At 39.8% G+C, this 27,418-nt stretch overlaps 2 protein-coding genes across 7 annotated transcripts in view; one reads left to right on the top strand and one right to left on the bottom strand.

Annotated features, from left to right (window-relative positions):
- Positions 1 to 3,447, top strand: part of ralgapa2 (Ral GTPase activating protein catalytic subunit alpha 2) — a 214,882-nt gene extending 211,435 nt beyond the window's left edge. For all 6 annotated transcript variants that reach the window (XM_077238633.1, XM_077238636.1, XM_077238642.1 and 3 more), the window contains one exon: positions 1,299 to 3,447. In XM_077238633.1, the coding sequence (XP_077094748.1) occupies positions 1,299 to 1,456 (158 nt within the window). In that variant the 3' untranslated portion in view covers positions 1,457 to 3,447. The remainder of the gene's footprint in view (positions 1 to 1,298) is intronic.
- A 2,304-nt stretch (positions 3,448 to 5,751) lies between these two features.
- insm1b (insulinoma-associated 1b) lies at positions 5,752 to 7,902 on the bottom strand. The gene has a single exon (XM_077238167.1). It carries the CDS (start codon positions 7,829 to 7,831, stop codon positions 6,485 to 6,487), a length of 1,347 nt encoding a protein of 448 aa, XP_077094282.1. The 5' UTR covers positions 7,832 to 7,902; the 3' UTR covers positions 5,752 to 6,484.
- Positions 7,903 to 27,418: the final 19,516 nt, after the last annotated feature.

Raw genomic sequence — 27,418 nt, 5'->3', positions numbered from 1 at the left:
CCTCCTTCCTTCTTTCTTCATTTTTTCCTTCCTTTCTTTCCTTCCTTTCTTCCTTCCTTCTTTCTTCATTTTTTCCTTCCTTTCTTTCCTTCCTTTCTTCCTTCTTTCTTTTTTTCTTTCTTTCTTTCCTTCCTTCCTACTAATATGAGAACTTTTAAAATGATTATTATTATTATTATGTGTCTAAACTTTTGACTGTAATAAACAGTATTAAGAAAATATATATATCTGTGCTGTTGAACATTTTTGCATTTCTAACTTTATTTTCATTTGTGTGTATTTTTTTGATAATAATTAATTAAAATGTATTGCAAAAATTATATAGAAATTTAAAATATATAAATTAAAATAATGAAATTAATTATATAATTATATATAGTTATTTTGTGTTTGGCCACATGTAATATTTATATGCTGTTCTCACTTACGCTTTTCTTTTCACAAGCAACACAGGGCACTCTTCTTTTTAATTTTGAGTGCACTTCATGAAAAAGCACACATGAGAGGTGCTGATAAAGACAGAAACTCTCAGGGTTTGCATGACTGACTTGATTCACACACCTCACGTAGTTAAATCTGAAGATAACCGGATCAATTACTGTGATGAAGAGCACTGTTGGATCTGTACGCTCAGCTCATCTCCAGTGTGGAGACAGTCATCTCTTAGATCAATAAATGATGAAATCCCTCGTTCGGGCAGCATTGGAGAGGAGGGACCTGTGGATAAGTGTGTGTCCTCTCTGCTGGCATCCTGAGATGGTGTGTGTGGACGAGTGGAACGGACACCACCCGCACTCGTTCACTCCTCCCCGACTCTTTTCACATGCTGAGGCTGTTGTTCTCCGCTCTCCTCCCCCTCTTTCAGAGAAGCCCTGGAGTGGAGGTCCATGTTCCCCACACCATCTGCTCTCAGAAACTTGAGATGCCCGTAAAAAAAAAAAAGGAAAACGGTCGAAAAGAAAGAAAATAGCCAAGCAGATGCCATCTTGACAAAGCAGGAAGCTTGTTTAATTTAGATGCTTTCTTGAGTACCAGTGTCTCCGATCTCCAGCAGAATCCATATTTTTGCATTTCTGTTTCTTTCCTGCAGCAGAGAGGAACTGCTTTTCACATCAAAACGCCTGAGTTTGCAGAACGACAGTAATTGGCGTTAACAGTATAATGGCTAATTTCCTTGAGCACCATTCACATCCGTCTCCATCAGAGGGGTTTCTGCTTCAGGAATGGCATGCTATGAGCTTATTAATGTCATGTTTGCTGATGCTTGACTCTGCGTGTAATATGTCCTCATTTCCCAGGTTCCCTCAGCGGCAGCACGAGCGCTGACCTCAGTGTTACTGTGATGACCATCGACTCCGGTGACCAGGTCTCTCCCACGATACCACGCGCATCCAAACACCGGGTGTCTGGGAAGCTCCGCCGCTCAGCCAGCGCCATCAGCAAATCCTCAAACTGAACTCTTCCTCCGGCCCGAACACTGCAGCGTCCTTAAACCCTGTGCTTGAATGTATTTGACTGGAATGTCTTTCACCTGTAACTTTTGGTGTGTGTGTGTGTGTGTGTGTGTGTGTGTGTGTGTGTGTGTGTGTGTGTGTGTGTGTGTGTGTGTGTGTGTGTGTGTGTGTGTGTGTGTGTGTGTGTGTGTGTGTGTGTGTGTGTGTGTGTGTGTGTGTGTGTGTGTGTTTAAGCCTCATAGCATTGAAAGATGCGACTGTCATCACTATAGGATGTACCTGTCGTGCAGAGAGAGAAAAACCAAGAGAATACTTTATGCTGAGGAAAGGGACTTTCATAGAAATTCCGCATTCAGAACTCAAATAATGCTATAAAACGTTTCAAAAACCCTGAGGCTTTAGCTAGAACACTCACTTTTCTTCATGTCAAACACTGAAAACCCAAGCATTGATGAATGTGGGAGAGACTGTCGTGTCGTCCCAGCACTGAGAGAACACTGACACTCTTGAATCATGGAAAGAGAGAGTGTCAGCTTTTACTACTTTAATAATGTGTAACCAGTGACGTCTTTCAAAGCAATGAAATCATGTTTTCTTTTTTTCTTTTCGTTATGATTACTTTTAAGCAACTGGTTTGATTGTTTTATGGAATTGATTTCTGCAAGGTCCCGAACTGAAAAGCACCTGTCATTTGTGATTCTGTCGAGGTGTAGCATGAAAGTGCTTCTTAATTTGGGATTTGAATGCGTCCCGTTCCTGTCATGTGAATCTACTCTAACATTCCAATGTTTTTGCACTCTCTCAGTGGTGAAGATGCCGTAGTTTCTTCTTTTCTTCCCTCTGTGTTTGAATGTACTGTACATTGCTTTCATTTTGATTTGATGACATATACTTGTCATGTTGTATATACGGAGCTGTATCTGGTGTGTTGTAGCAGACTGACCCGAGGAAGCGCCTCAGGTAAACCCGAACTCTGGCTGTGAATGAAGGGATCCTCACAGTGCCTGTCCGCTTCTTCTCTTCGGCCAACTGGAACCAGTCTGTGGGATTTTTCTTTGTGTTTCCCCTCCATAACTTTAATTGATACCACACTTCCTGAATGGAGAGCAGACGAGAGAAAGATCCGCACGAGTCTTGCGTTTCACTGGAGTAAATTGAATGAGATTGTCTGTGTTTTGTGAGAGCTGCTTCTGTGTGATTAGATGCTGGATGGGGATCTTTTCCACCTGCTTCCCTGATTCCCACGTGCCTCTCCGAGTGCCCTTTACCATACCAGCAGCATCTCTCTCTCTCTCTCTCTATATATATATATATATATCGCTCTCTCCCTTTCTCTCTCTATCTCTCTCTGTCTCTCGCTCGCCAACGCCCTGCCGCCCCTCTGTTGCCGTAGAGACCGGCCCTGGTTGCCATGGAGACCGGCCTGGTTGCCATGGAGACCAGGTGTTACACACTGCAAGCTCCGCCCATGCTGCAACAGGACACATGTTGCACTACTTTGCCTTACCTGAACACTTGTCTTTAATGTCTTGCTTCTCCTGACACTTTTCCCTTCTCTTCCAAACGCTAAGTAACATAGGAGGCATTCTCTGAGTGCACTGAATGAAAAAACTGACGAATGTATGAAAACCGATGGCCCGAATCCCAGCTTAATCCCAGATTGATGCGGATTTTGAAATGTGCTGAAAATACTGCAACTAGCCCGACTTCTGTTTGAGGACGATATGTTTATTGTAGACTTTGTTGTTAGCCTTGTATATTGTGTCTCTTTGTTGTTTTTGTTTTTTGAATGTTCTAAATTCTGAAGGATATAAATTTAATAATGCTTGTAATATAATCTTTGTAAAAGACATTGATAAGGAAGCTTGAAGATTTCATCATGACTTGTTAACATATCAGACTGTTTTTAATAGAAAAAAGTAATCGCTTTATCTTTACTAGAAATGTGAAGAAGTCGAAACATTTCATTAAATCGATTTGAAGTTCATGTTTAGATGCATTTGTTTGCTCTGTTTTATTCATTGTCTCTTGCTCTCATTTCTTGTTGCCATGACGTCAGCAGTATCCTGCAATTTTATGTTTTATTTAAACAATGTTTCTGATTATTTTAACCATTGATAGAGAAAGAGACTTTTGTGAACATGTGTAGCAAAAATGTCACCACTACACTGGGGGGAAAAATGCTGTAGGATTTACTTGGAGGTTTCACTGAAAAAGTGTTTTTCCTGTAAAACACACTCCAATATTATTTGTTTTAATTGTCACTTTGAAAAGGTCATTTTTTTACAGTGTATTTAAAGGAATAGTTTAAATACTGTCATCATTTACTCAGCCTAATGTCGTTCCAAACCTGTATGCATTTCTTCTGCTGAACACAAAAGAAGATATTTTAAAGAATATTGGTCAAATATCAAACAGTTGACGGTAGCGATTGACTTCCATAGGGAGAAAAAAAACTAGATAAATGGCTACCGTAAACTTTTTGGTTTCAAACATTCTTCGAAATATCTTCCTTTGTGTTCTGCTTGAGGCTGAGTAAATGATGACAGAATTTGCATTTTTGGGTGAACTATCCCTTTAAGTAAAATGCAAAACGAGTAATTAAAAATGGTAAGTAAAAACTGCTCAGTTACACCAAAAAAAATGTCAACCTAAATGTTTATTGTTGACTAAAAAAGTTATGGGACATACTATTTGTCATCTACCCACAATTTGAATTGACTGTACCCTCTTGAAAATTGTCATTTACTCACCCTCATGTTTTTCCAAACCAGTAAGACTTTTTATTTTATTTTATTTTATTTTTTATTAAGTCTCAGTGCTTTATATATAAATATACACACAAACACACAATATAACTCATTTGGAGTCCAAATATATGTTTCACATAAGAAAGTAAGTATTTTGTCATTATTGAAACCTTGTTTTATGCATATACTGTAATAAGATGTTGACTTTGGGCTGCTTCTGAACTGAAGAACTGTTTTATACATCTGTCTGAAACCATCCATGACTTTGTGCTCTTGTGAGAGAATGTGTGGACATATTGTGTGTTGGAGCGAGTGTGTGTAAGTGATGCTCGGGGTTAGAGGTTGTTGTGTTGCTGGAGCTGAGGGAATATGAGGGTAACCTGACCCTCGTCCCATCTGTCTCTCCTGCTGCTCCATGAGTCTCTGAGTACAGGTGCACACGCTCCAACACCTCACACACACGTTTAATTACTCTCTCTCTCTCTCTCTCTCTCTCTCTCTCTCTCTCTCTCTTTCTCTCTCTCTCTCTCTCTCTGTCTATATCTCTCTCTGTCTCCCTGTCTCTGTCTCTGCACTAAATCTGACCAAAACTCTTTTTAGGATTTTTTTTTTTTTTTTTTTTACATGAACAGAGAAGAACAGTGAGAGCTTTAAACGTGAATAAGGTCCACTAATTAGTTTGCTGAAACAATCCGATGCTCATTTTGCAAACTTGTTTCCTTCCTCTTTAGTGATTTGTATTTAATGGCTGATAATGCATTTATTTTTTATCTGTATCAGCTCATTTTATCTGAATCTCTCAGCAGTTGTACACTCTTGTACAGCACTTTTTCCAGAGGTGTTTGTTACTTTAATAAAAAAAAACAGAATCTTACAAATAAGGCACAAATAAAAAAATGGAGAATCAATAATGGCAGTGGTGAAATGCTTTACATGGTTAATGTCCTTGTACATTTCTGAGTTCATAATCACAAAGGCTGTTGTCACCCTTTAAATGATTTCAGCTGGATTTACAGTGGGCTAAATACATTATTTCATTGATCAAGCAGAGCTTACATGGTGACTTCAGAATGACCTGACAAATATAAAATCAATACTGCTGCACTTTACAGAACAAACAAGGGTTTAGAACAGAAACTGTAAAAGTGAATTTCCAGTTGTTGTCTGACCGCTTTATATAATCTTATATAATCTGACACCTGTAGAAAAACACCTTGTAGTTGCTCAGGCCGCACATTAACTTTGCAGTAGTAAAGGCTGCACACACAAAAAATAAACTATGTTTTTAACATCATATGTTTTGGTTACCTTTGTATAAGTCTGTAGATAAATATAGTGAAGAGCATTAATGTGTGTATGGAGTAACTGGCCCTTGGATAGTTCTCAGTTATGTTGTGTTTAAAGGTTTAAATGAAAGGGGTGAGTTGCTATCTACAGTTCAAAAAACAGTGGGACTGAGACTGAGGGATAGTAACTTCCTATTTCATTAAACTACTGTACAAGAAGTACACGTTATTGTTGTGACAAATATGCACGGAACAAAAAGCTTTTTTTTTTTCATTTTGAAAATATTTTATTTGAGTAGACAACACGGACGCACATATAAAGCGATAGGTAGCAAACATTTAGGAAAATAAGCTGTATACGTAGAAAAGATTGCATCTATAAGAGCTTCACGTTTCAAGGGAGCGCACAAAACCCAAGACGAGATGATCTCGACAAAACGATTAGACTGCAACATGTGACACAGGAAAAAAATCACACAATAAATTATACAAAGCCATTGAAAATAAATAAATACATAAATAAATAAAATATTACGAATAAACATATTACAATAATTTTACATCATGATAGTAAGTTGTAATTGTGTGCCGACATTCAAAAACAAACATTACACTGAAGAGTTCTTAAGGCAGTAGTTTGATGTATTTCTCTAAAGGCATTTCTGGCTACTAAAGGGAAACTTTTCAAGATTTGTTGTAGATGTTTTGTGTATGAATAAAGAGAGAGAGAGAGAAAGAGAACATTTTTCAGTCCTGTAATTCACATACTAGATTAAAGCTACAGACGTGAAACGCACAGCATGTGAATTCAAGGCAGAGGTAAATGTACATATCTTAGGTCTAGGAGCTATTACATTACCATGTGTGCAAGGTTCTAGAAAAATACCTTTGTAAGGACCAAACTAATACTTTTCTCCAGACTTTTCTAGTTGAGGGATTGGATGAAGAAAATAGAGCATTCTAAAAGGCCAGATTGGAGTGTGTGTGTTCTTCTTCAGCAGGCGTTACGCACGGGCACCTGGAGGAGGATGACTTGTCTGTTTTCGGTGGGGTGACATTTGTTGATGTGCCTGGTGAGACCCGGTGAGCTGTAGAGAGTGGCCGGGCAGAACTTGCAGGGAAACGCCTGGGCATCGTCGTGCAGGAGACGCAGGTGTCGCTCCAGACTCGCCCGGTTGGGAAGCTTCTCTCCGCAGGCCGGACACGTGAGACAGTCCGCGGGGCTTAGATTGAGCGGACCCGGGCTCTGGCTGTCCTCCCTCGGCACCATGTCTGGGCTCTCTGCGTTGCGAAAAGCTTCTCCGATGATTTGATTTTGGAGTGCTTGGTGTCCCAGGATGTGCTTCCTCAAGTACGCCTGGCGCTTGAATCTCTTCCCGCAGTGCTGGCAATCATAGAGCCCGTCTTCAGAGCCGGATTCTGACAGACCCGGACTCGGGGAGTCTCTGTCGCTGGGGAACTCTGCTCTCATATCTTCGGGGAAAGGTTTGGCGGGTTGGAGGGGTTGTTTGGGCGCGCTCGGCACGCGCGGTTTGTGCCAGCGCCGGTGGGAGGCTAGGTTTGCCGGACAGCTGAAGACCTTCTCGCACTCGGGACACCTGTACTCCACCCGCACTATCCGGGAGCACTTGTGCTGTGCCAAAGAAAACGGGTCCGAGTATTCTTCTTTGCAAAGCTGGCAGATGAACTCTCCCAGGGGCTTGTTGGAGCTGCCTGAGGCCGCTCGGGGCTTCGGGTCCACGGGCCCCTCTTTGATTTTCAGGCCCAGCACCGGGGAAGTCGTTACCTCATCCTCGAAGTTGAGTTTGCGTATGGCTTTGGGTCTCTTGGTGCTTTTGCCGCTTTTACGCTCGGCTGCGTCAGAGGAAGGTCTTTTAACGCCGGGTCGGATGGCGGAGGAGTGCGCGCCGCTCCGGTTACTGTTGCTGGTGCCGATTTTCAAGTCGACCGGCGCGAACAGAAGATGATGGTCTAGGCTGATGAGTGAGGCGGCAGTTGGGAAGGATTCGGCAGAGACGGGCGAGCCGAGATTGAGACTTCTCTCGAAATATTTCCTGTCGTGCTCCTTGCTGATGGGCCGGGTGGGGCTGTACAATGCTTGGTAAACCACCTCCGGGTTGCCGAACTGCACCGGTTTGTGGACCGGCACCGGCGCCTCTGCCCCGTCCGACGGGAGCGCAGAGATGATGCTGTCCGGCTTGGAGGCGCTGGGCGCGGGCGAGTACGAGGCGATCTGCGCGATCTGACATTCTGGAGCAAATCCTCCATCCTCGTCCGAGCGTATCCGGTACGAAACGAGCGTTGCTTTCTTGTTTCGTTTCACTAGGAATCCTTTGGGCATGTCGGCGGATGGATGAGGCGAGGATGACAAGGCACAACAAGACGAGATCCAGAGCCACAAACACGCCGTCCGCCTCCCTCCCTCTGAGAGATGCTTTTGCTTCTCAACGCATAGCTGCACTCTTTTTAAGCTGGAATGATGTTATTGTTCTCGCCCCTCGCCGCTCCATCCTCATCCAATCAGGGACGAGCGCGGATCTCTGTGGAATTGCCCGTGGGAGGGCTGAGAGCCTCGGACCGGGCGCTACAGAGCAGATGTACCTGGCCTTTATTGTAGTAATGCGCGCTGCGCTCCGTTCACGGTCTGATGGAGATGTATGGAGGAGCGCGTGCCGCGGCTATTGGGAAACACAAGGAAATGTCACTCACGGCCATCCTCGTCATCATCAGAATTCCGAATGACCGACAACAAAGAAAGTTCTTTCTGAATGCTTAGTTTAGACTTGTGAATGTCTTAACTTAAATATTGATGCATTTCTGTATCTTTCTTAGACTATCCACAAATGATTGCGGGACAAAAACTGTTAGACTGCAGATTTAACTGTGTAGACTATGAACTACATTTAGATATACAATTTTTCTTTTTTCTCTACTTTAAATGTACAAGTGATTACATTACAATTGTATTAATTGAACGACTTGTGGTAATTGCAGTACACAATACAAGTTATTTACACAAGAGAGAACCGAAGTGAATGTTTTATTAACGTTGTAATTTTTGTAAAAGATGGAATATTACGTTGGATAAAAAAATTTAATAAGCTATTTGGATGGTGGGCTTGTTTTGTGTGTTTTTGTATAAGTGTGATTAGAATAGCCTACTAAAAACGAACTGTGTTTTCAAGAAGCTCAATAGAGTAATTACACAAAGCATGTAATTAATTAGCTACTTATGAAATCCGAACATGTCTGTCCAAAGCTTCCTCCTGTGTTGCCTAAGCTTGCAGATCTGGACATTATAGGGGAGATTTGTAATGCCACGCGTCTTTCTGAGCGCAGTATAAATCAGCTGGCTAACGCATGCATAAGTCATCAGAAGAAGCTCATCTCTGAACACAAAGGCGCGTCTGGACAGCCGTCACAGGCTTTTCTGCCTTTGAAAAGCAAATTGACCTCTACAGGGATACACGAGCAATCTGGCCAAAAGAGAGACGCGTGCTGGACGCCATCAAAGATGAGCGCTGACCTCGAGGTCAAGCCAAGGGTCAGCCAGCACTGCATTTCTTCGAACCACCGTGACCACTGACAACTTCAGATATTCGAGCTTTTACTTGGATGATTTATTGTGTGACGCGTTCTTTCCATTGCAGTAGCCTACACACATTTCCTGTAAATAATATAATAAAATAAATAATATAATAAAAAATATATAATGAACTGCAATCGTAAAGAAAAACTGCAATCGTAGTATTGCACAGTGTTTAATACCTTCACTAATGGTTGTGCTCTACATAATGTGTTAGTTAACTTTTAAATAAAATCATCGGTAGTATAATTTGAGCCATAAGCAATAGAAATACTGTATTCGAAATTATTAAACTGCGCTTGTCTTCCGAACGCTTATGATCATCTTCAATAATAGTTTACTGTCAGCAAAAGCTGCCTCGCAGGTTTATATCGAAGCACTGAAGGGTCTTATTTTTACTCTGTGAAACAGTTGCTCTAGATTCTCTTTTGCGCGCATAATTGGACAGACGTGTTGCACGGGTTTGCATTCATCCATTGTTCCCCTCATTAGCATAAAGCTGCTGTATGACCGAGTCAAATAATTGCTCAAGTATTAAGATATGAGACTGGCACCATTCTTCACTGCAGTTTCAGGAATATTGCAAGACCAGCGGAGTTTAACACGACACGCAAGACTGAAATGTTATTTAATTAATGTTATTACTACACAGTCGCTTGTTCCCAAAATCGTCTAAAGTTTTGCTTACATTATGCATGTGCGCAGAACCGGATTTGCGCACGTCTTATATTTAACTTCATCTTAAGTTCTGATTCTTCACTCGTTTTCCCTTCATCATCAGAACATGTTTTCCTCTCTGTTAACATTCTCTGAAGTTTGTTTATCTAGGTCTTACCCAGAACAATGCACTTCGATGGCATTTTAATTGTGTGTGCGCGCGCCGGCCGATTGTGCACGTGTTTGCTGTGTGGCGCGTGCTTGTCGCGTCTCATTTGCATACAGCTGCTCGGCAGGCGCGCGCCCCTGCCCTGCTGGCCACGAGCCCCCTCTCAATACGAGGATCACAGTAAAGACTTATCAACATATTACTCTAAAACCCATAACATGACAAATGTGGCCATTAACGAATACGTCATTGTTTACAAGCTCGGGGGTTCAAAGGCAAAAGTAGACTAAAAGAGGGCTTTATTAATTTATACCTGTGTGGGCATTGTGTTTTTCTAGTGTTTGTGTTGTAGAGTTTCAAAAGCACATAAAATAGTTATTTATACCATAAACAGACATGCACACACTAAACATGTCAAATAAATGAACAAATCTAAATGTTTACTGTTTTAGTATTAGGTTTATTTGTGAAGTGTGGTTAGGGTCATTGGCACTGCTCCACCTACAGACTGGCACATGCTATTGCACCAGCCAATCAAAACACTACTTGAGCATTTTGTTTTCTATAAATCTTTAATCATCTTTAAATCAGAAAAGCAAAATGATCTGTTTCTGGCTTATGTGAAGGACATATATCAGATCTGCAGTCACAAGGATAAGCAAAGCATGTTAGTATGATATGATAAATTGTGCACACAGTGCATACATTTGTGTCTGTGTAAGAATATGATAGCCATATAACCAATGAAATATTTTCTGAAGCAAAATTAAATCCATTGGAGTGCTGCACAGTTTTCAACACTGAGACTCAATGGCTGCTGTCCGTGGTTCTGAAAACAGGCTTTGCTTCTCAGAGTGTATGCACACTATTCTCACTTCTTGACTGCATTGACACTAAATAAAGAAGGTGTGAGAAGAACATCAAGCACTCATTGGCATGCATACACAATAACAGATGTTCACCATCAACATGATTTTGCCAAGTAAGACATCCCTTTAGTCCTAACCCTACCCATAACTTACCCCTGAAATCAGAGGGAAATGATAGGTGAATAAAACTGATGTAAAAGCACCTAACCCTGGTTGTAAGACTAAACTTGACATAAACTTAATACTGTCCCCTCATATCTGATTGGTTGATTGAAATGTTGTTCAAGGATCAACAAAGATATTGATCCAGGATTATGTTGCAATTGGTGAAAATAAATAAACAAGCCTGTGTTAAGAATGCTGAATGTCGCGTTTCCCAAACAAATCATTTCCAACATTGACACACAGCTCGTTAGCTGTCATGATTTGCATTCCCGTATAATTGTGCATCATCCTTGATTTGTATATGATCTTCCTTATTAGCCCATATAATTGGGTTAACAAGAGGCAGCTCATTGCACTTATCGTTTCTCTGCCGAGAGGAGGGCAGAACAGAGGCAGGACTTAATTAATTGTATCAGTCTTTTCATCTGCAGTAGTAGTGCTCCCACACGAACATTAATATGATTCTGCAAATGGAGGGAAGTGGTACAGCCTGGGCCAGAGACACAAAAGATTGGACTCATTTAATTAATTTAGGCCTAATTAGCCAGTGGGCATCAGGGAGTGGTTTGCATAATAAGACCCTGTAAATGAGATCAGAAGCTGAGCTGAAGGCAATGCCTTTACATCTTGCTTAAACTGGACCGACACAGAGTTTGACCCTCGGTTAGCACAGGTCTCCTGACACCGCAGGCCGTGTTGTGGAGGACGTGTGTGTGTTGAAGGATTGTCAGATGCAACATTTGCACGATATCCGCTGAGTAGTTGTATTCAAGCTCATTTCCATCTCAATAAAACAAATTAGTCAAGCTGGAATCAGGACTATTCAATATAAACTCAGGGCAGTCATTTCAACACAATCTCACCTGAAATATTTTTATTTTTTTAAATATATTTATATATATTTTTTATTTTATATATATATAAAGAAAGAACAGAGCCTCTGCTTTTAAACAAACAACAACAAAAAACATTTTATTCTCGCTTCTTGCATTCTTTTTTATCAACATGTTTCAAAAAAAAAGCTGAGAAAGTTGTGTTTTGTCAAAGAGAACGATGGTCTAAACGTAGATCAGGAAGTGTCTGAAATCACCCCCTGTTACCTAATTGAGGGAACAGCCATTTGTAATAGTGTCTGAAACCATAGTGGATGTTATGAAGTGCACTCATTCAATCCCACAATAACAAATGTATATGCTGTAGAATTTCAGAACATCTGTGAGAGCATATAACATATAACCTATGACCTGTAACCGTATAACAGTGAAAACATGGATAGCTGGAAAAAATCGTCAATGGCAAGGAAATGTGTCATAAACAGAAAATCTTGTCAATAGTGGGGAAAGAGTTACATTATCTATCTATCTATCTATCTATCTATCTATCTATCTATCTATCTATCTATCTATCTATCTATCTATCTATCTATCTATCTATCTATCTGTCTATCTGTCTATCTGTCTGTCAAGTCACCTTTATTTATATAGCGCTTTTAACAAGATAGATTGTTCCAAATAAGCTTTACACTGATAATAGGAAATTAAAGTAACAGAGATTATTTTGGCTTTACAGCAGCTCTAGAATAAAGTTATTGTCTAGCTAAAGTTAGTTTTGATTGATTAGCTTCCATCGCAACGTCCATTACTTATTAACTTAGGGGCCGCTAACACGACACCATTCTAACAAAAAACCCTTAATGCGATCCGGCCGCTCATTTGCACAAAACAGTGCCTGGTGGCTCGAGAACGTAAACCATGAAATAGGCTCCAAGGTACAAGCCTTGAAAAATTTATAATACAGAATTTTTTTTATCGCTTCCGCATAGCCACGTGAACCGGAATTATCCCGACAACGTTTTATCAGTAAAGAGGTAAAGGAAGGAGGCCTTCACAGGGGAGAGACTAGTTGACACTTCAGGACTGCGTTGTCATCGTGTCCAGGCGCTGGTCCTTCATCAGATCTGGATACGGCCTGGATCCGGCGGACTGCGGTTAACCTCAGGATAAACAGAGAGACTAATATTAGCGTAGAATATCAATTCCATTAATGCCAACATCATTTTCAAGTCTATTTAAAAAAATGTTGTGGTCAATTGTATCAAATGCAGCACTAAGATCAAGTAACACTAATAGAGAGATACAACCACGATCGGATGATAAGAGCGAATCATTTGTGACTCTAATGAGAGGTGTCTCAATACTATGATACGGTCTAAATCCTGACTGGAAATCCTTGCAGATACCATTTCTAAAAACAAACATAGTTGTGAAGATACTGCCTTTTCTAATATCTTTGACAGAAAAGGTAGATTCGAGATCGGCCTGTAATTGCCTAATTCTCAAGGATCAAGTTGTGTTTTTTAACAAGTGGTTTAATCATAGCCAGCTTAAAAGTTTTTGGTACGTATCCGACGAAGAGGATCTATGACCTCTGAAAGCATCTCTTTCAATAACTTAGTCGGTATAGGGTCTAACATACATGTTGTCGATTTAGATGATTTAACGAGTTTAGAAAATTCTTCCTCTCCTATAGCAATGAATGAATCGAATTTTTCCTCAGGGAGACTACAATGTCTTTAGTCTGATGCGATACCGTAGTAGACAGTTACATAGTTATAATTTTCTCCCTGATATTATCAATCTTGTAAGTAAAGAAGTTCATAAAGTCATTACTACTGTGCTGTTTGGAAATGTCCGGTGTTTGAGCTTTATTTTTCGTTAATTTAGGCACTGTTTCAAATAAATACCTAGGGTTTTGTTTATTTTCTCCTAATATGGTTGAAAATAAGCAGATCTAGCAGTTTTTAAGGCCTCTCTGTATGCAATTGTGCTCTCTTTCAATGAAATGTGAAAAAACTCTAGTTTTGTTTTCTTCCAGTTGCGCTTCATTTTTCTGGCTGCTCTCTTAAGGGCCTGAGTGTGCTCATTGTACCACAGTGTTGGACTATTTTATTTAAGCACAAAGGAGCAACTGTGTCTAAAGTGCTAGAAAAGAGAGAGTCAAAAGTTTCTGTCGCAATATCGAGTTTTTCTAAGTTATCTGGGATGCTGAGGAGATGAAACTGGTCAGGAATATTATTAATAAAGCGATCTTTAGTGGCAGAAGTGATAGGTCTAACATATTTGTAACACAGAGTCGACTTTGCAGCCTTGGCTAAATGGAGTATACACAAGACTAGATAATGATCTGAGATGTCATCCCTCTGCTGTAGAATTTGAACAGCATCAACATTGATTCCATGTGATAATATTAGATCTGGAGTATGATTACGACAATGGGTCCTGACACGTGTTGTCTAACTCCAATAGAGTTCAGAATGTCTTTAAATGCCAATCCCAATGCATCTTTTTCGTTATCTACATGCATATTAAAATATCTGGTGGCCTGTATACAGTAGCCAGCACAAATCTCAAGCGTGATTTATCATTTACACTACATAGTGTTACATTAAGCACCAACACTTCAAAAGAATTATAGTTAAAACTAGACTTCTCAGTAATTCTTAAGATATTACTATAAATTACCGCAACACCTCCCCCTTTGCCTTTCAGATGATGCTCATGTTTATAACAGTAATCTTGTGGGGTGGAGTCATTTAAAGTAATGTGTCTGTCTGTCTATCTACCTGACTATCTATCTTTATATATATATTTGTCTGTCTGTCTGTCTGTCTGTCTGTCTGTCTGTCTATCTATCTATCTATATATATATATATATATATATATTTGTCTTTCTGGCTCTATCTATCTATCTATCTATCTATCTATCTATCTATCTATCTATCTATCTATCTATCTATCTATCTGTCTGTCTGTCTATCTGTCTGTCCAGTTCAGATAATTTTTATGTTTTTACACGACTGAATTCTCTATGATCACCGTACTGTGACCCTTGAGAGCTGAACAGGCTGTGATCTGAGACAATCTGTGATATGCTAATTGTGTAGAAATCAATTCTCCAACACATGATGGGCACATTAATCACCAGTATTCTCTATGTGGTGCTCTAGATTCTCATTCTCTGATTTCTGCTGCCGTCAATCACATGATCATCCGTGATGAGCTGGTGTGGAAGGGTCTGAGAGGACTGATGGAGATTACAAGGAATGTGATTAGATAATCAAATCCAAAGCCCACTGTCATTCGGCTGATGTTGTTTGTTGCGGTTCATAATCTTTTTTGAATTATGTTATATTGTATCTTATTGTAAGTTTCAAAATCACTGCTTTATGATGAAGAATTGTGAATAATGAACAAGGACACAAGAAACCAGAAATGTAATTTTGCTTTCTGCAAAACTTAAATGACAGAATAAGGTAGATAATTTTTAATATTTTTCAAAATATGTGTGTGGTAATTTGCCCATGCATAAGTCACATAGATGCTCTGAGTGGTTGCTAGAGTGTTGCTAGATGATTACTAGAGTGTTCTAGTTGGTTAGCATGACAGTGGCTTACCGGTCAAAAGGTTAACAGGTCAATGGAGCAGCCCACCCCCAATCTCTGCCTCAATGGGTATATGGTGTGCCAACTAACACTGCCAAAAACAAACTATTGCTTAAAACCATTCATATCTCATCACTTCAGAGGCCTTATAAACTTCAAAATTGCAAAACAAATTGTAAAGTGTACATTTTATTAAATACCACTTTTAGCATCTGATTAACAATAAAAAATAAAAAATTCTGCATCTGTGGGCAGTTGCTTCCTTTCAAAAGAGTTACTAAAGAACAATGCTTTCAACACTGTACTTTAAAAAAAAAAAAAAACAATAAAAAACAGCTGTTGTTGCCAGAGCTTTACCGTAAAACGGTTGAAACAGTTCATTTCAATGAAAATCCATCAAATGTAAAGTGCCACACAGGGAATTCTGGGTGTCAATTTATGTTTTTTCACAGTACATTTTAAGATGACTTTTTCACTTCCAAAAACTGTTCATTTAACAGTATTTTAGTGTACAATTTCATGAAATGTCTCTTAGTTTATTAAAAATGTCACCGTACGTATACTGTTAACAGGTTTACAGTCTTTTGCCGTTAAAATTTTACAGTCATGAAACAAACAAAATGCAAACTGAAGCCCAAGCGCCAGTTGCATATTAAAGGTTACCCAGTTAATGTGATCAACACAATGGCCAATTCTTTTCTCCTGTAAATGTTCTTTTGTACATAATGGGGCAATGCAAAAGGTGTATTTCATAGTCTCCCTCAGTGAGATGGAGTGGATCTCAAATGTCATGTTGAAATGTCAATGGGGAAGAGTGGCTCTGGTATTTAACATGACAGGTGTCTCGAATCTGAGGCCGAATGCCTTCAACGTCGCCAACAGAGGTGAAAGATGCTCAGTGACGTGACAAAAATAATGAATGAGTAACACTCTTAAAAAAAGATAATTTTTTGGAATAAATGGTTCCATGAAGAACCTTTAACATCCATGGAACCTTTCCATTGCACAAAAGGTTCTTTATTGTGAAACTCTTATTGTGATTATTAAAAGTGATTCTGTTCAATGAAATCTTCTTTGGGGAAACAAGAATGGTTTTTCTATGCACTGAATTTTTTTTTTTTTTTTTACAAAAAATAATTAGAAACATTGAATTAATCATGACATTTTTGAAGTATAAAGACAAGTATGAAATGGTATTTCATATTATTTCCTGTAAAACATACTCCAATATTCTTTGTTTTACGACTTTGAAAAATCATTTTAAGAGCTGCGTCTCATTCAGTGCTCACAAAGGAGAACTAACTTTTATAAGAAAGCTGATATTCCAAAATGGTAGTGCTATTGTGTTTAGAAAAAAAGTCCAGATATAAGAAAATCATTTAAATATCACAGTTGGTCCTTCTAGATAGCCACGAATTTAAATGAAGAGCAAGTGCAAGTTTCAATATGATTTGACACAATGCACATTTTTATTTGTAAAATGTCCCTTTATTTTCCTGAACTTTGTTCGAAACATCTGAGATCACATGGATGATAAATGTGCGAAGAGCAACCTCTGAGCAATAAAATGTTCTTGTGTGTGAATATTTTTTTCTATTGTGTGATGGCAAGAAGGCGTTACATGTTTTGATGGTCATTGTGTCTGTTCTTATTGACCCTTGAGCTTGTGTTGTAAATCATTTTTGTCTATACTCACCCTTTCACCCATTGTCTTTTCACAAACTATCTATAAAAGTAGCCATCACACATATCTAGTTTCCATCTGATCTCTGCAGCCCAATAGAGCTTCGCCCTTTGAGATATTGGCTCCTGATGTGGATTATGATTGATTTGTTTGCTTGATGACAGTCCCACGTTGATGTCTCCAAACTTGACCCGAGCCCTGTTCCACTGACTCTCCTCATTATTAGCTGGTGACGGACGCCCATGCTGACAGCCACTGAAGGGACACGGCTCCTGCTCATCATCCGTCTGTGTCCGAGGGGTTTCGGGGAGGATTCTTTGGCTGTCCCTGTGAGTAATGTGAGGAGACCCTTCTGTCTTGCAGCACATGGCCACTATAAAAGGCCATCGGTCAAAGGGCAGCTGGTAAGGCCAGAGGAGAAGGTGGTGGCTTTCTGTGTGTTGTGTTAGAATGAGCATGCTGATTAATTCTCAAAATGATCTAATACTGAACTTGCATGAGAAAGGAGCTGATCTTGTGGTTTTGATCCCAAGTTCTGTAGACAACTTTTATTTCCAGGGAACACACATCCTGAGAGAATATTTACCTGGATCATCAGGATATCAGAGACCAGCCTCCAAGACACTTGTTTTTACCACCAAAATTAAGTTTTTCATTTCTTGCCACAGTCGCCACAGGCTTTCTCAGTAGAGAACTAAAACATTATATGTTGACCTTGAAATTACTTAGAGGTTGGCAATATGACCAAAATAATTTCAACCGAAAAATGTTACAAATATTTAAACCTCTTAATAGAACAATACTGACCAATATTTAAATCTCATAATTGCCTGATATATGTGCTAGATAACACTATAAGATCTAAATCCAAAGGATCACTTACATCTTTGTTTTATATTGTCGTATTGCCAAAGTCTTACCAAGATAAACAAACATGGTGCACTCATACAGTATTACCACGAATGGGAGAAAGTGTGGAAGTGGCAGAATAAGTCCCGCCTTCTAAATAAAGCGCCAATCCCCAATTTACCTTATTCACAGCAGCGCCATCTTTGATTCTTAATGGGAACTTAAGTGAGGCTGTGAGGGATAGAGATGCATCTCTTCAGTGGGCTGTCCTGTAATTTAATGTGTTTTGGGATAGTTCTGCTGATGAAACACTGCAAAAATATATTTCCAAGGAATTTCAGTAGACGAAAAAACCCAGACAACATGAGCTGTGGAAAATATAGGAGCTTTAGAGCTGGCAGCGGATGCCATTGAAAACACAGTAAGTCTATCCCTCACAGCTTGCTTTCATACCTCTGAATAAGGTTTACTGGTAAAGTGTTGCATCAGTGCAGCTGCCGTGAGAAGCTCCAGTTAGCAGAGAAACAGTCAGCGGCTGCGTCCGAAATCGTATACTTTTTTTGAGCATTTACTTATTTCAAATAAGTAATTACTTCACGGACACTAAAAAAGTACAGTAGTATGAATGTGTGTATTATGAATGTAATCCAGACGTACTACATTTACCATGTTGTCATTATCATGTGATCTACCAGCATCAGTTGTGTCACGTCACTGCCATTCATAAATCTTTCTCCAATGGCCTCATGAGATAGTAAATTTTCCCTTGTATGCACACTTCAGAATCTGGCCGGAAGAAGTATGTCATCCGGGTATTTTTCACCTACTCTTTTGAGGACTGTAGGGTGAGTAGGGCCTACTGTGGAAAGCACAATACAAATACATTTGACTTGACTTGAATGCAAGACATTTTGGATGAAAAAATGTCGGTCAGATGCATACATGTAAAACTATATAAAGCTCTCAACTGTGGCCAACAACGGTACAAAACAGATCCATTTTTGAAAGAAATAAGTTCATAGTTTTCTCTATTTTGGTTATTAATCTGGAGAGCCTGGTTCTTGGGTCTGGGTCTGGTTCTGGTCTTAGTCTGAGTCTTAAAGGGTTTGTTAGAGCATGTGTATTATTGCCTATATATTTATAGCACAGCTTCATCATTAAAGGGATAGTTAATTCTGTCATCATTTACTCACCTTCATGACATTCCAAACCTGTATGATGTTTTTTCTTCTGCGGAACACAAAATAAGACATTTTGAAGAATGTTGTGATCCAAACAGTTATGGTTACCATTGACTTTCATTGTATGGACAAACTCTCAAAAGATCCACAGAAGAAAGAAAAGCGAGGCAGTTAATCAAAGGCCAAGTCTGGTCAGTATTGGCCTTCAGTTTTAATCACAGGAAACTGAGCAGCCTTCGTCATTGTGAGCAGCATAATGTACACAGTGACCTGATCCTGTGTTGACAGAGAGCCAGGTGCTCAAACACACAGAATCCATGACACACGTCCTATATAACACAGGACAGAAATTGGGGCATTCCACCCATGTTCCAGAGCTGCCCTGATTTATATGAAATGTCACAGTAATATGAAATGCATTCTTCACAGAGAAAGATAATATGATGATATTTATGAGTATTTTCAAAAAATGTGATGTGTCTGTTCCGGGAATATGCATTACTGTTAAATAATAGGCTACTGCCGATCACAAACATCACACAAAAATGTGTGCATTATATCCACCTTGTTTTTAATTTTACATTTACATTTATGCATTTGGCAGACACTTTTATCCAAAGCGACTTAACGCTTTTAACATTAGAGGGGTCATACGATGCTATTTTAACAGTTAATTATTTTATATATTGGGTGTAATAGAATAGGTTAACATGCATTAATGCTCAAGAAACACATTATTTTTCACATACTGTACTGCAGCTCCTCTATTCCCACTCTGTCTAAAACACATCAATTTCTACAAATCCCCGCCTCAAAAGCTCTGAGTACTCTGATTAGCCAGCTGACCCAGTGCGTTGTGATTGGCCAAACACCTCAAGCATGTGTTGGAAATGTAACGCCCCTTGTTAAATTCGTGAGCTTCAGCTACAGTTAATAATATCATCAGTATTAAAGTATCAGTGACCCGAGTAAGATACTGAAAATGCGGATGATCAAGCAGATTGACCAGTGGAACGTTTCGCATTTCACAGCGGTAATTTTTTATTTTGAAACTCTCTTACCTTTCAGATGCAATTTTGTAATGGTTTAATTTGTCTTCTTCAATGTAACAACTTTTTGTTCTGAAGGGACAACATCAAATAGTTAACTGTATACTGAAGTGTATATTTCTCATTTATTTAGGTGTGTATTGCCGGGAATACTCTCCCAGGTTCAGGAAGATGTCCTCTGTAAAATGTCCTGTGCACAACCAAACTTTTGGGTTATACAGCTCTGGAACAGTGTTATATATCAATCTTAACCACTGATTCCTAACAAAGGGGTTTTGCTTTCGCATCCAAACACACAGTGTCTCCGCGACATGACGACAACACTACAGTTCACTGAAGCCTCGCGTTCTTTCTTTGCGTAAGGCTTTGGGCGGCATTATGCTAATATTTTGAATTGTGATGTGGACATTTGAGGAAGTAATATGGACTTTGATTGAGGTGTTTTAGGCAGGTCTACAGCTGTTTTCTGTTAGATCGAATAAATCTCTTTGTGGGAACTATGAGCTTTGTAACTTTGCAGATCTTATATACATGCACAACAGATACATTGCACACTAAATGAAAAGGAAAACATTAAAAAGCATCTTATGACCCCTTTAAGAGCAGACGAGGCCATTCGTAACTTGAAAGTGTGAGGCTTCTGGTGTCAGATGCTTATTATTTTGGATGTACAAATACATATGCTGCTTGATATTGCAAACTGGTATTTGTTATCAAATAGTTGATAAAAATAAGGTGGATAAAACCTTCACCTTCTGACATTTATGCTAATTTGGCACTCTGTCATAAAACAGGCTCTTATTTATATAATACAGTACTCATGGATCCCGCCTAGTGCAGGAACAACTTCACCTGCCTTTAAATGTGTTTTCAAATCGCTGCACATATCTGCTCTCATATCCTCCCTTCTGTATAATAATATCCTCTCGACAATTGCATATGCCTAATAAAGCTTTACAAGCAAAAGTGCCACATCTGCCTCACAGCCATTGGTGCGGGGTATTTAATATTTTCACCTGCTCTGCACACACCGCTGACCGGTAAACATGCCTATATCCACACTTGTTTGAGGGCCCATCTGGTGCCCTGCATTAAAAGCTCCTATTTAAACAATAGGTCCCAGGAACGGAAAAGGGCAGATTGCGACAGAACCTCCAATAAAAACAAGCGGTGCATGACATTTACCTCCTCGCACTTGCTTAAATCGTCCGTTTCACCGGTTGCACACTGTCCCTACTTACTGCCAATAAAAAAAGCAATCTCATAAGATACACCTCAACCTTTTCTTATTAACATTACATTATTTAACAGTGGGAGAATACATAACAACTTGCACAAAATAGTTATTGACATATGGATTTACAATAAAATCAGCATGAACGTTACAACATATGCCAACCTGCTTTCAGATTCATGGAAAAATGTAGCCTGGTTTATTGTGAAAAGCCTTGGGGCTGAGATTTACATTGAAGAGTTGATGTTGAAAAAGAAAGTGCAGGCAGAGTGACATCAGTATTTTGGGAATGGTGGCACCTAGTGGTGAAAAACATGCTTGGTGGGGATCCAATACCATGAATGAGGTGTATATTAATACCTGGTTTAAGTATATTCCCAATTTTTGTATATAAGTCACCTGAGCCATAGATGGCATGTGACTAATCACTCTGGAGCTGCAGGACGTCCTGACAACACTGTTTAGCTGATGGCAACACAAGAATGTGCACAGCCCTCTAAAACCTTCACTGGTGACGATCTTGCCCTTTCATGAGCTGTGGCATTTATGGCTGGACACTGGGGAAAATACATTATATGCTTGAAGTATAAGTAGATGCACAATACCACTTTTTTTTACCACTTTCATTTTTGGTATTCACCAATACCGAGACTGTTACCTATATATTTCACTGCATTTGTCATTTTTAAATATATTTGGTAGAGAAACCAAAAGAATATGAATCATATTCGTTGATTTAATTTGTTTAGCATATATTCCCTTTAGTTTCCTACATAATTTTGTGTGAATTCGTCAATTCAAGTGCAAGAAGACGTGAAAGAGAATTAAATTCAGTATTCAAGCGCTGTCTGAGACGCGGATTTCTGGGCACGCGCTTTGAGGCCGGTTTCACAAAGATAGACTTTGACTATGGCTTATATATAGTAGATAGCCAGACTTTAGATAGACATCTAAATCAGACCATTGCACAAAGCACTTAAGACTCTGACTATCTTAAGCAGGACTCCACTGCAATGCATTCTGGGTAAAATAAGACACATTTCAAAACAAAAAACATGGCGGATCGAGTAAGTGCATTCAACCGCTCAGTGTAGTTTACCCCAGCGGGAAATACGTGTTTGTTGGAGGAGTATAACAGTTACTATGACATTTTACTTGGGAAATTTAGCAGAGAATGTAGTAACAAGAAGAAATGTTTAATTTGGAAAAAGATTGCTACGACAGTTAACAGCGTTAATCCGACCATTGAGTGGAGCGTTAAAGATGTTCAGAAAAGAAAAGTCCAGTTAGGTTCCAGTAACTAATTTCCAGTAGGTTCTCTTACGAGAGTTTCTCTCGTACTGCGTAATATCTTACGCTATGGGGAAAACCGTTTTTCCACGAGATATTGAAGCCAAAAATTATCCTTAATTTTGAATTAATGTAAAACGCGTTGCAGCAGGATGCAGACATAGGCAAGGCGGCTTGCGTGCCTATTGGCTGACCTGCAGCAACAGCAGCAGCCTATCGAGAGAGGGCCTGCATGACGCCATATCCAATGGGGGCGCTTCGCGCCACTACGTCACGTCCCGCCGAAATAGGTGTGGCCTTGACCTATAAATATAGCTCGACAGGCTGATACAAACTGATTTTTCATCTCTTCAGCAAAGCTCACGCATCGCTGGATCCAGAGTGAGAAGCCGTGCCGTCTGAGAAAAAGCCTTCTGCGGGACGAGCGTTTGCATCTGAAGCCGCTGGCCTTCATCTCACCGCCTTCAGTCGCCGTACCTGCTACGCTTTCCGCCGTATATATCCTTTTACTCTGCCGAGTGTAGGTTCGCCGCCGGGACTCACACTCTCTCTCTCTTATCTAAAAGAGCAAGCGTCTTTTTTAAGATGCCTTATTCCTGTGGCTCGTACCGAGCCGCACTCAGCGACGGGGACCGCCATGTCATGTGCGTTTCCTGCCTGGGTGAGCATGGTGATACAGCTCTCGCGCTCGACAAAGTTTACTTTTTACTCCGTTACATTTCCCCATGCCCGCTCCGAGTATTTATTACACTGGCTTTCCAAACCAATGAAAAACTTGGTTTTTATTTTGAAAAAAAGAATGCGTGAGCTCTTTGCCAGCATACGCTCACATATCAGCGTATGTTCGCCATTGTGGAAGATGACCGCAGAAACAGGTGAAGGTGTGCCAATAAATTACACTTTTCTCATTAACTGCAGGATAATGCGTGGAGAACTTTTTGCTTGGATACCTTTTATTAACGTTGAACATATTGAGCAAAAGAAAATGTAGTGCCCCGTTTGTCGGAACGAAACTGAACGATACAGCTCACGTACAGGGGCCTACTTACTTCAAAAGCACTTATCGTTAACCTAGATGTGCTGTGTTTGACAGAAACCTGACTAAAACCAAACAATTACATTACTTTAAATGAGTGCACCCCCCAAGATTACGGTTATAAATATGAACCTCGTATGAAAGGCAAAGCGGGAGGTGTTGCTGCAATTTAAAGTAATATTTTCAGAATTAGTCTAGTTTCTATTAAGTCTAGTTTCAAATATAATTAATTAGAAATGTAACAATATCTAGTGTAAATGATAAATCACATTTGAGATTTGTGCTGGCTACTGTATACAGGCCACCAGGGCACCATACAGACTATTTCAAAGAATTTACTGACTTTCTATCAGAGTTAGTACGGGCTGCAGATAAAGTCCTAATTGTTGGTGATTTTAATAAGCATGTAGATAACGAAAAATATGAATTAGGATTGGCATTTAAAGACATTCTTAACTCTATTGGAGTTAGATAACACGTGTCAGGACTTACTCATTGTCGTAATCATACTCTAGATTTAATATTATCACATGGAATCAATGTTGATGCTGTTGAAATTCTGAAGCAGAGCAATGACATCTCAGATCACTATTTAGTCTTGTGTAAACTTCATTTAACCAAGGCTGCAAAGCCGACTCCGTGTTACAAATATGTTAGACTTATCACTTCTGCCACTAAAGATTGCTTTATAAATATTCTTCCTGATCAGTTTCAACACCTCAGCATCCCAGATAGCTTAGAAGAACTTGATATTGCGAAAGAAACTCTTAACTCTCTCTATTCCATCACTTTAGACACAGTTGCTCCTTTGCGCTTAAAGAAGATTAAAGAAAATATTCTAACACCATGGTACAATGAGCACACTCAGGGCCTTAAGAGAGCAGCCAGGAAAATGGAGCGAAACTGGAAGAAAACATAACTAGAGGTATTTCGCATTTCATGGAAAGAGAGCACGATTGCATACAGAGAGACCTTAAAAACTGCTAGATCTGCTTATTTTTCAACCCTATTAGAAGGAAATAAACAAAATCCTAGGTATTTATTTGAAACAGTGGCTAAACTAACGAAAAATAAAGCTTCAGGCCCAGATAAGCCCAGCAGTAATGACCTTATGAACTTTTTTACTTACAAGATTGATAATATCAGGGAGAAAATTATAACTATGTAACTGTCTACAACAGTATCGCATCAGACAGTGCAGTGTAGTCTCACTGACGAAAAATTTGATTCATTCATTGCTATAGGAGAGGGTGAATTTTATAAACTCATTAAATCATCTAAATCGACAACATGTATGTTAGACCCTATACCGACTAAACTATTGAAAGAGATGCTTCTAGAGGTCATAGATCCTCTTCTTAATATCATTAATACATCTTTGTCATTATTATACGTACCAAAAACTTTTAAGATGGCTATGATTAAACCGCTTGTTAAAAAAACGCAACTTGATCCTACAGAACTAGTCAATTACAGGCTGATCTCAAATCTACCTTTTATGTCAAAGATACTAGAAAAGGCAGTATCTTCACAACTATGTTCCTTTTCAGAAAGAAATGGTATCTTTGAGAATTTTCAATCAGGATTTAGAACATATCATAGTACTGAGACAGCTCTCATTAGAGTCACAAATGATTTGCTGTTATCATCCGATAATGGTTGTATCTCTCTATTAGTGTTACTCGATCTTAGTGCTGCATTTGACACTATCGACCACAACATTCTTTTAAATAGACTCGAAAATGATGTTGGCATTAGTGTAATTGCACTAACATGGTTTAAATCATACTTATCTTAACGTTATCAGTTTGTAGCTGTAAATTAAGAGATGTCTTATCGGTCAAATGATACTCGGCTCTATATTTCTTCACGCCCTGACGAAACTTACCAATTCACAAAATTAACGGAATGCATAGCTGATATAAAAAAACTGGATGACTAGTAATTTCCTACTACTTAATAAAAAAAAAGAAATAAAAAAAGAGATTCTAATTATTGGATAAAAAACTTCCTCACATAATAACCTAGAATACTGTCTAACACTTGATGGCTGCTCTGTCAAGTCTTCGTCGTCGGTTAGGAACCTGGGTGTGCTCTTTGATACCAATCTTTCATTTGAAAGTCACATGTCTAGTATCTGTAAAACTGCATTTTTTCATCTTAAAAATATATCTAAATTACGTCATATGCTCTCAATGAAAAATGCAAAACAATTGGTTCATGCGTTCATGACATCAAGGCTAGATTATTGTAATGCTCTAATGGGTGGTTGCCCTGCAAGTTTAATACATAAACTACAGTTGGTCCAAAATGCAGCCACTAGAGTTCTTACCAGAACCAGGAAGTATGACCATAGTAGTAGCGAATAGCTAATAGTAGTAGCTAGTAGCTAATATAAGTCTCTCTGTTTATCCCGAGGTTTACCGCAAACCGCCGGATTCAGCCCATATCCAGATCTGATGAAGGACCATCGCATGGACATGACGACAACACATCCCTGAAGTGCCAGCCTCATCAACACTGTGAAGGCCTCATGGACAACTCAACAAACTCGTCTCCATACCGGCAACACGTAAATTGCCTTGCCCTGCACCTGTACCTTTCTTCCCGGATGTGCATGAAGAACTTTGGCAGTATGGAAGCATATTGGCACCAATATGGAATGTCAAAGATGCCAAAATCTGCTTACAAAGTTTTTATTCACTCGCTTCCCCTGATGGTGGGGCAGTCAGGGGATTCGTGGGGATTCCCCAGGTAGAGTGTGCAGTTGAGGTGCATCCCCGCTCTCGCTGCTGGAGCATACAGTGCTGCTGGTCAGGCCACCTCCGCCCTGCATGCGATGGCACACAACAAGTCTACTTAGCCAAAGCACTCATATGCACGAGGGTAGTTCTGAGCCAGAGTTGATGCAGGAACTGCGCATGATGACTGACAGTGATAAAGCCACAGCGGAGGCCCCCAGAAGTGCCCCCTGGCTAAACCTTGTAAGGGTGCGGGATGTCGACAAAGTGCACTTTCTCGATGCTCCAATCTCACAAGGTGGCCTTTTTCGGCGAGTGTGCCCAACAGTTCTCGTCAGTCCAGAAGCATGCAGAGGCAATCAAGAGCCTGCTCCGAAGTGCTATCAGGTCATTGTGAGCTACCCCTCAGTCTGCTCGTCACCAAGGGTGTCCGTTCACCTGCGGTAAAAAAAGAAAAGCAATCAAGTGCTACGTTTCGGCCTGCTGAGTCGAGACCACAGGAAGCTCTCTCAGTCGCTAAATCCTCCAAGCGATCAGTGAAACACTACCCTTGAAACGGGAGACTCGGAGATGGACGGAGTTACTCTTTCCCAGAAAGAGGGCCAAACGGAAAATCTTTTGTTGAGTCAAAATCCAGGTCAGGTCCCTGTGCTCCACCTCGCTGCCCCACTGCGGGTACGTCTGTGGTTCCTCTGACTCTGCTTGTACAGTCTCTGGAGGCCTGGCTTGCTCTTCCCAGACCGTCTCACTGGCTCATTCGGACCATCAGACTCAGCTATGCAATTCAGTTCGTCTGCATCCTCACAAGTTCAGAGGCATTCATTTCACATCTGTGCCGGACAAGGATTATGAAGGTGTTTTTGGTGAAAATCAATTGAACGTCTGTTACAGTGGAATTTGTAGTTGTAGTGCAGCAGATTAGGAAAAAAATCGACCTTGGTATAGAAGCATGAAATTTGGCACAGATTTTTACACTT

The sequence above is a fragment of the Siphateles boraxobius genome, unplaced genomic scaffold (assembly GCF_051911475.1).
Source record: "Siphateles boraxobius isolate OS27281-9 unplaced genomic scaffold, OSU_SipBor_1 22, whole genome shotgun sequence".
Lineage (NCBI taxonomy): Eukaryota > Metazoa > Chordata > Actinopteri > Cypriniformes > Leuciscidae > Siphateles > Siphateles boraxobius.
Note: the sequence above shows the minus strand (reverse complement) of the source record. Positions and strands in the feature narration are given on the sequence as shown.

Coding starts and splice junctions, on each gene's coding strand:
- insm1b (XM_077238167.1), bottom strand. CDS start 7,831: ATGCCCAAAGGATTCCTAGTGAAACGAAACAAGAAAGCAACGCTCGTT.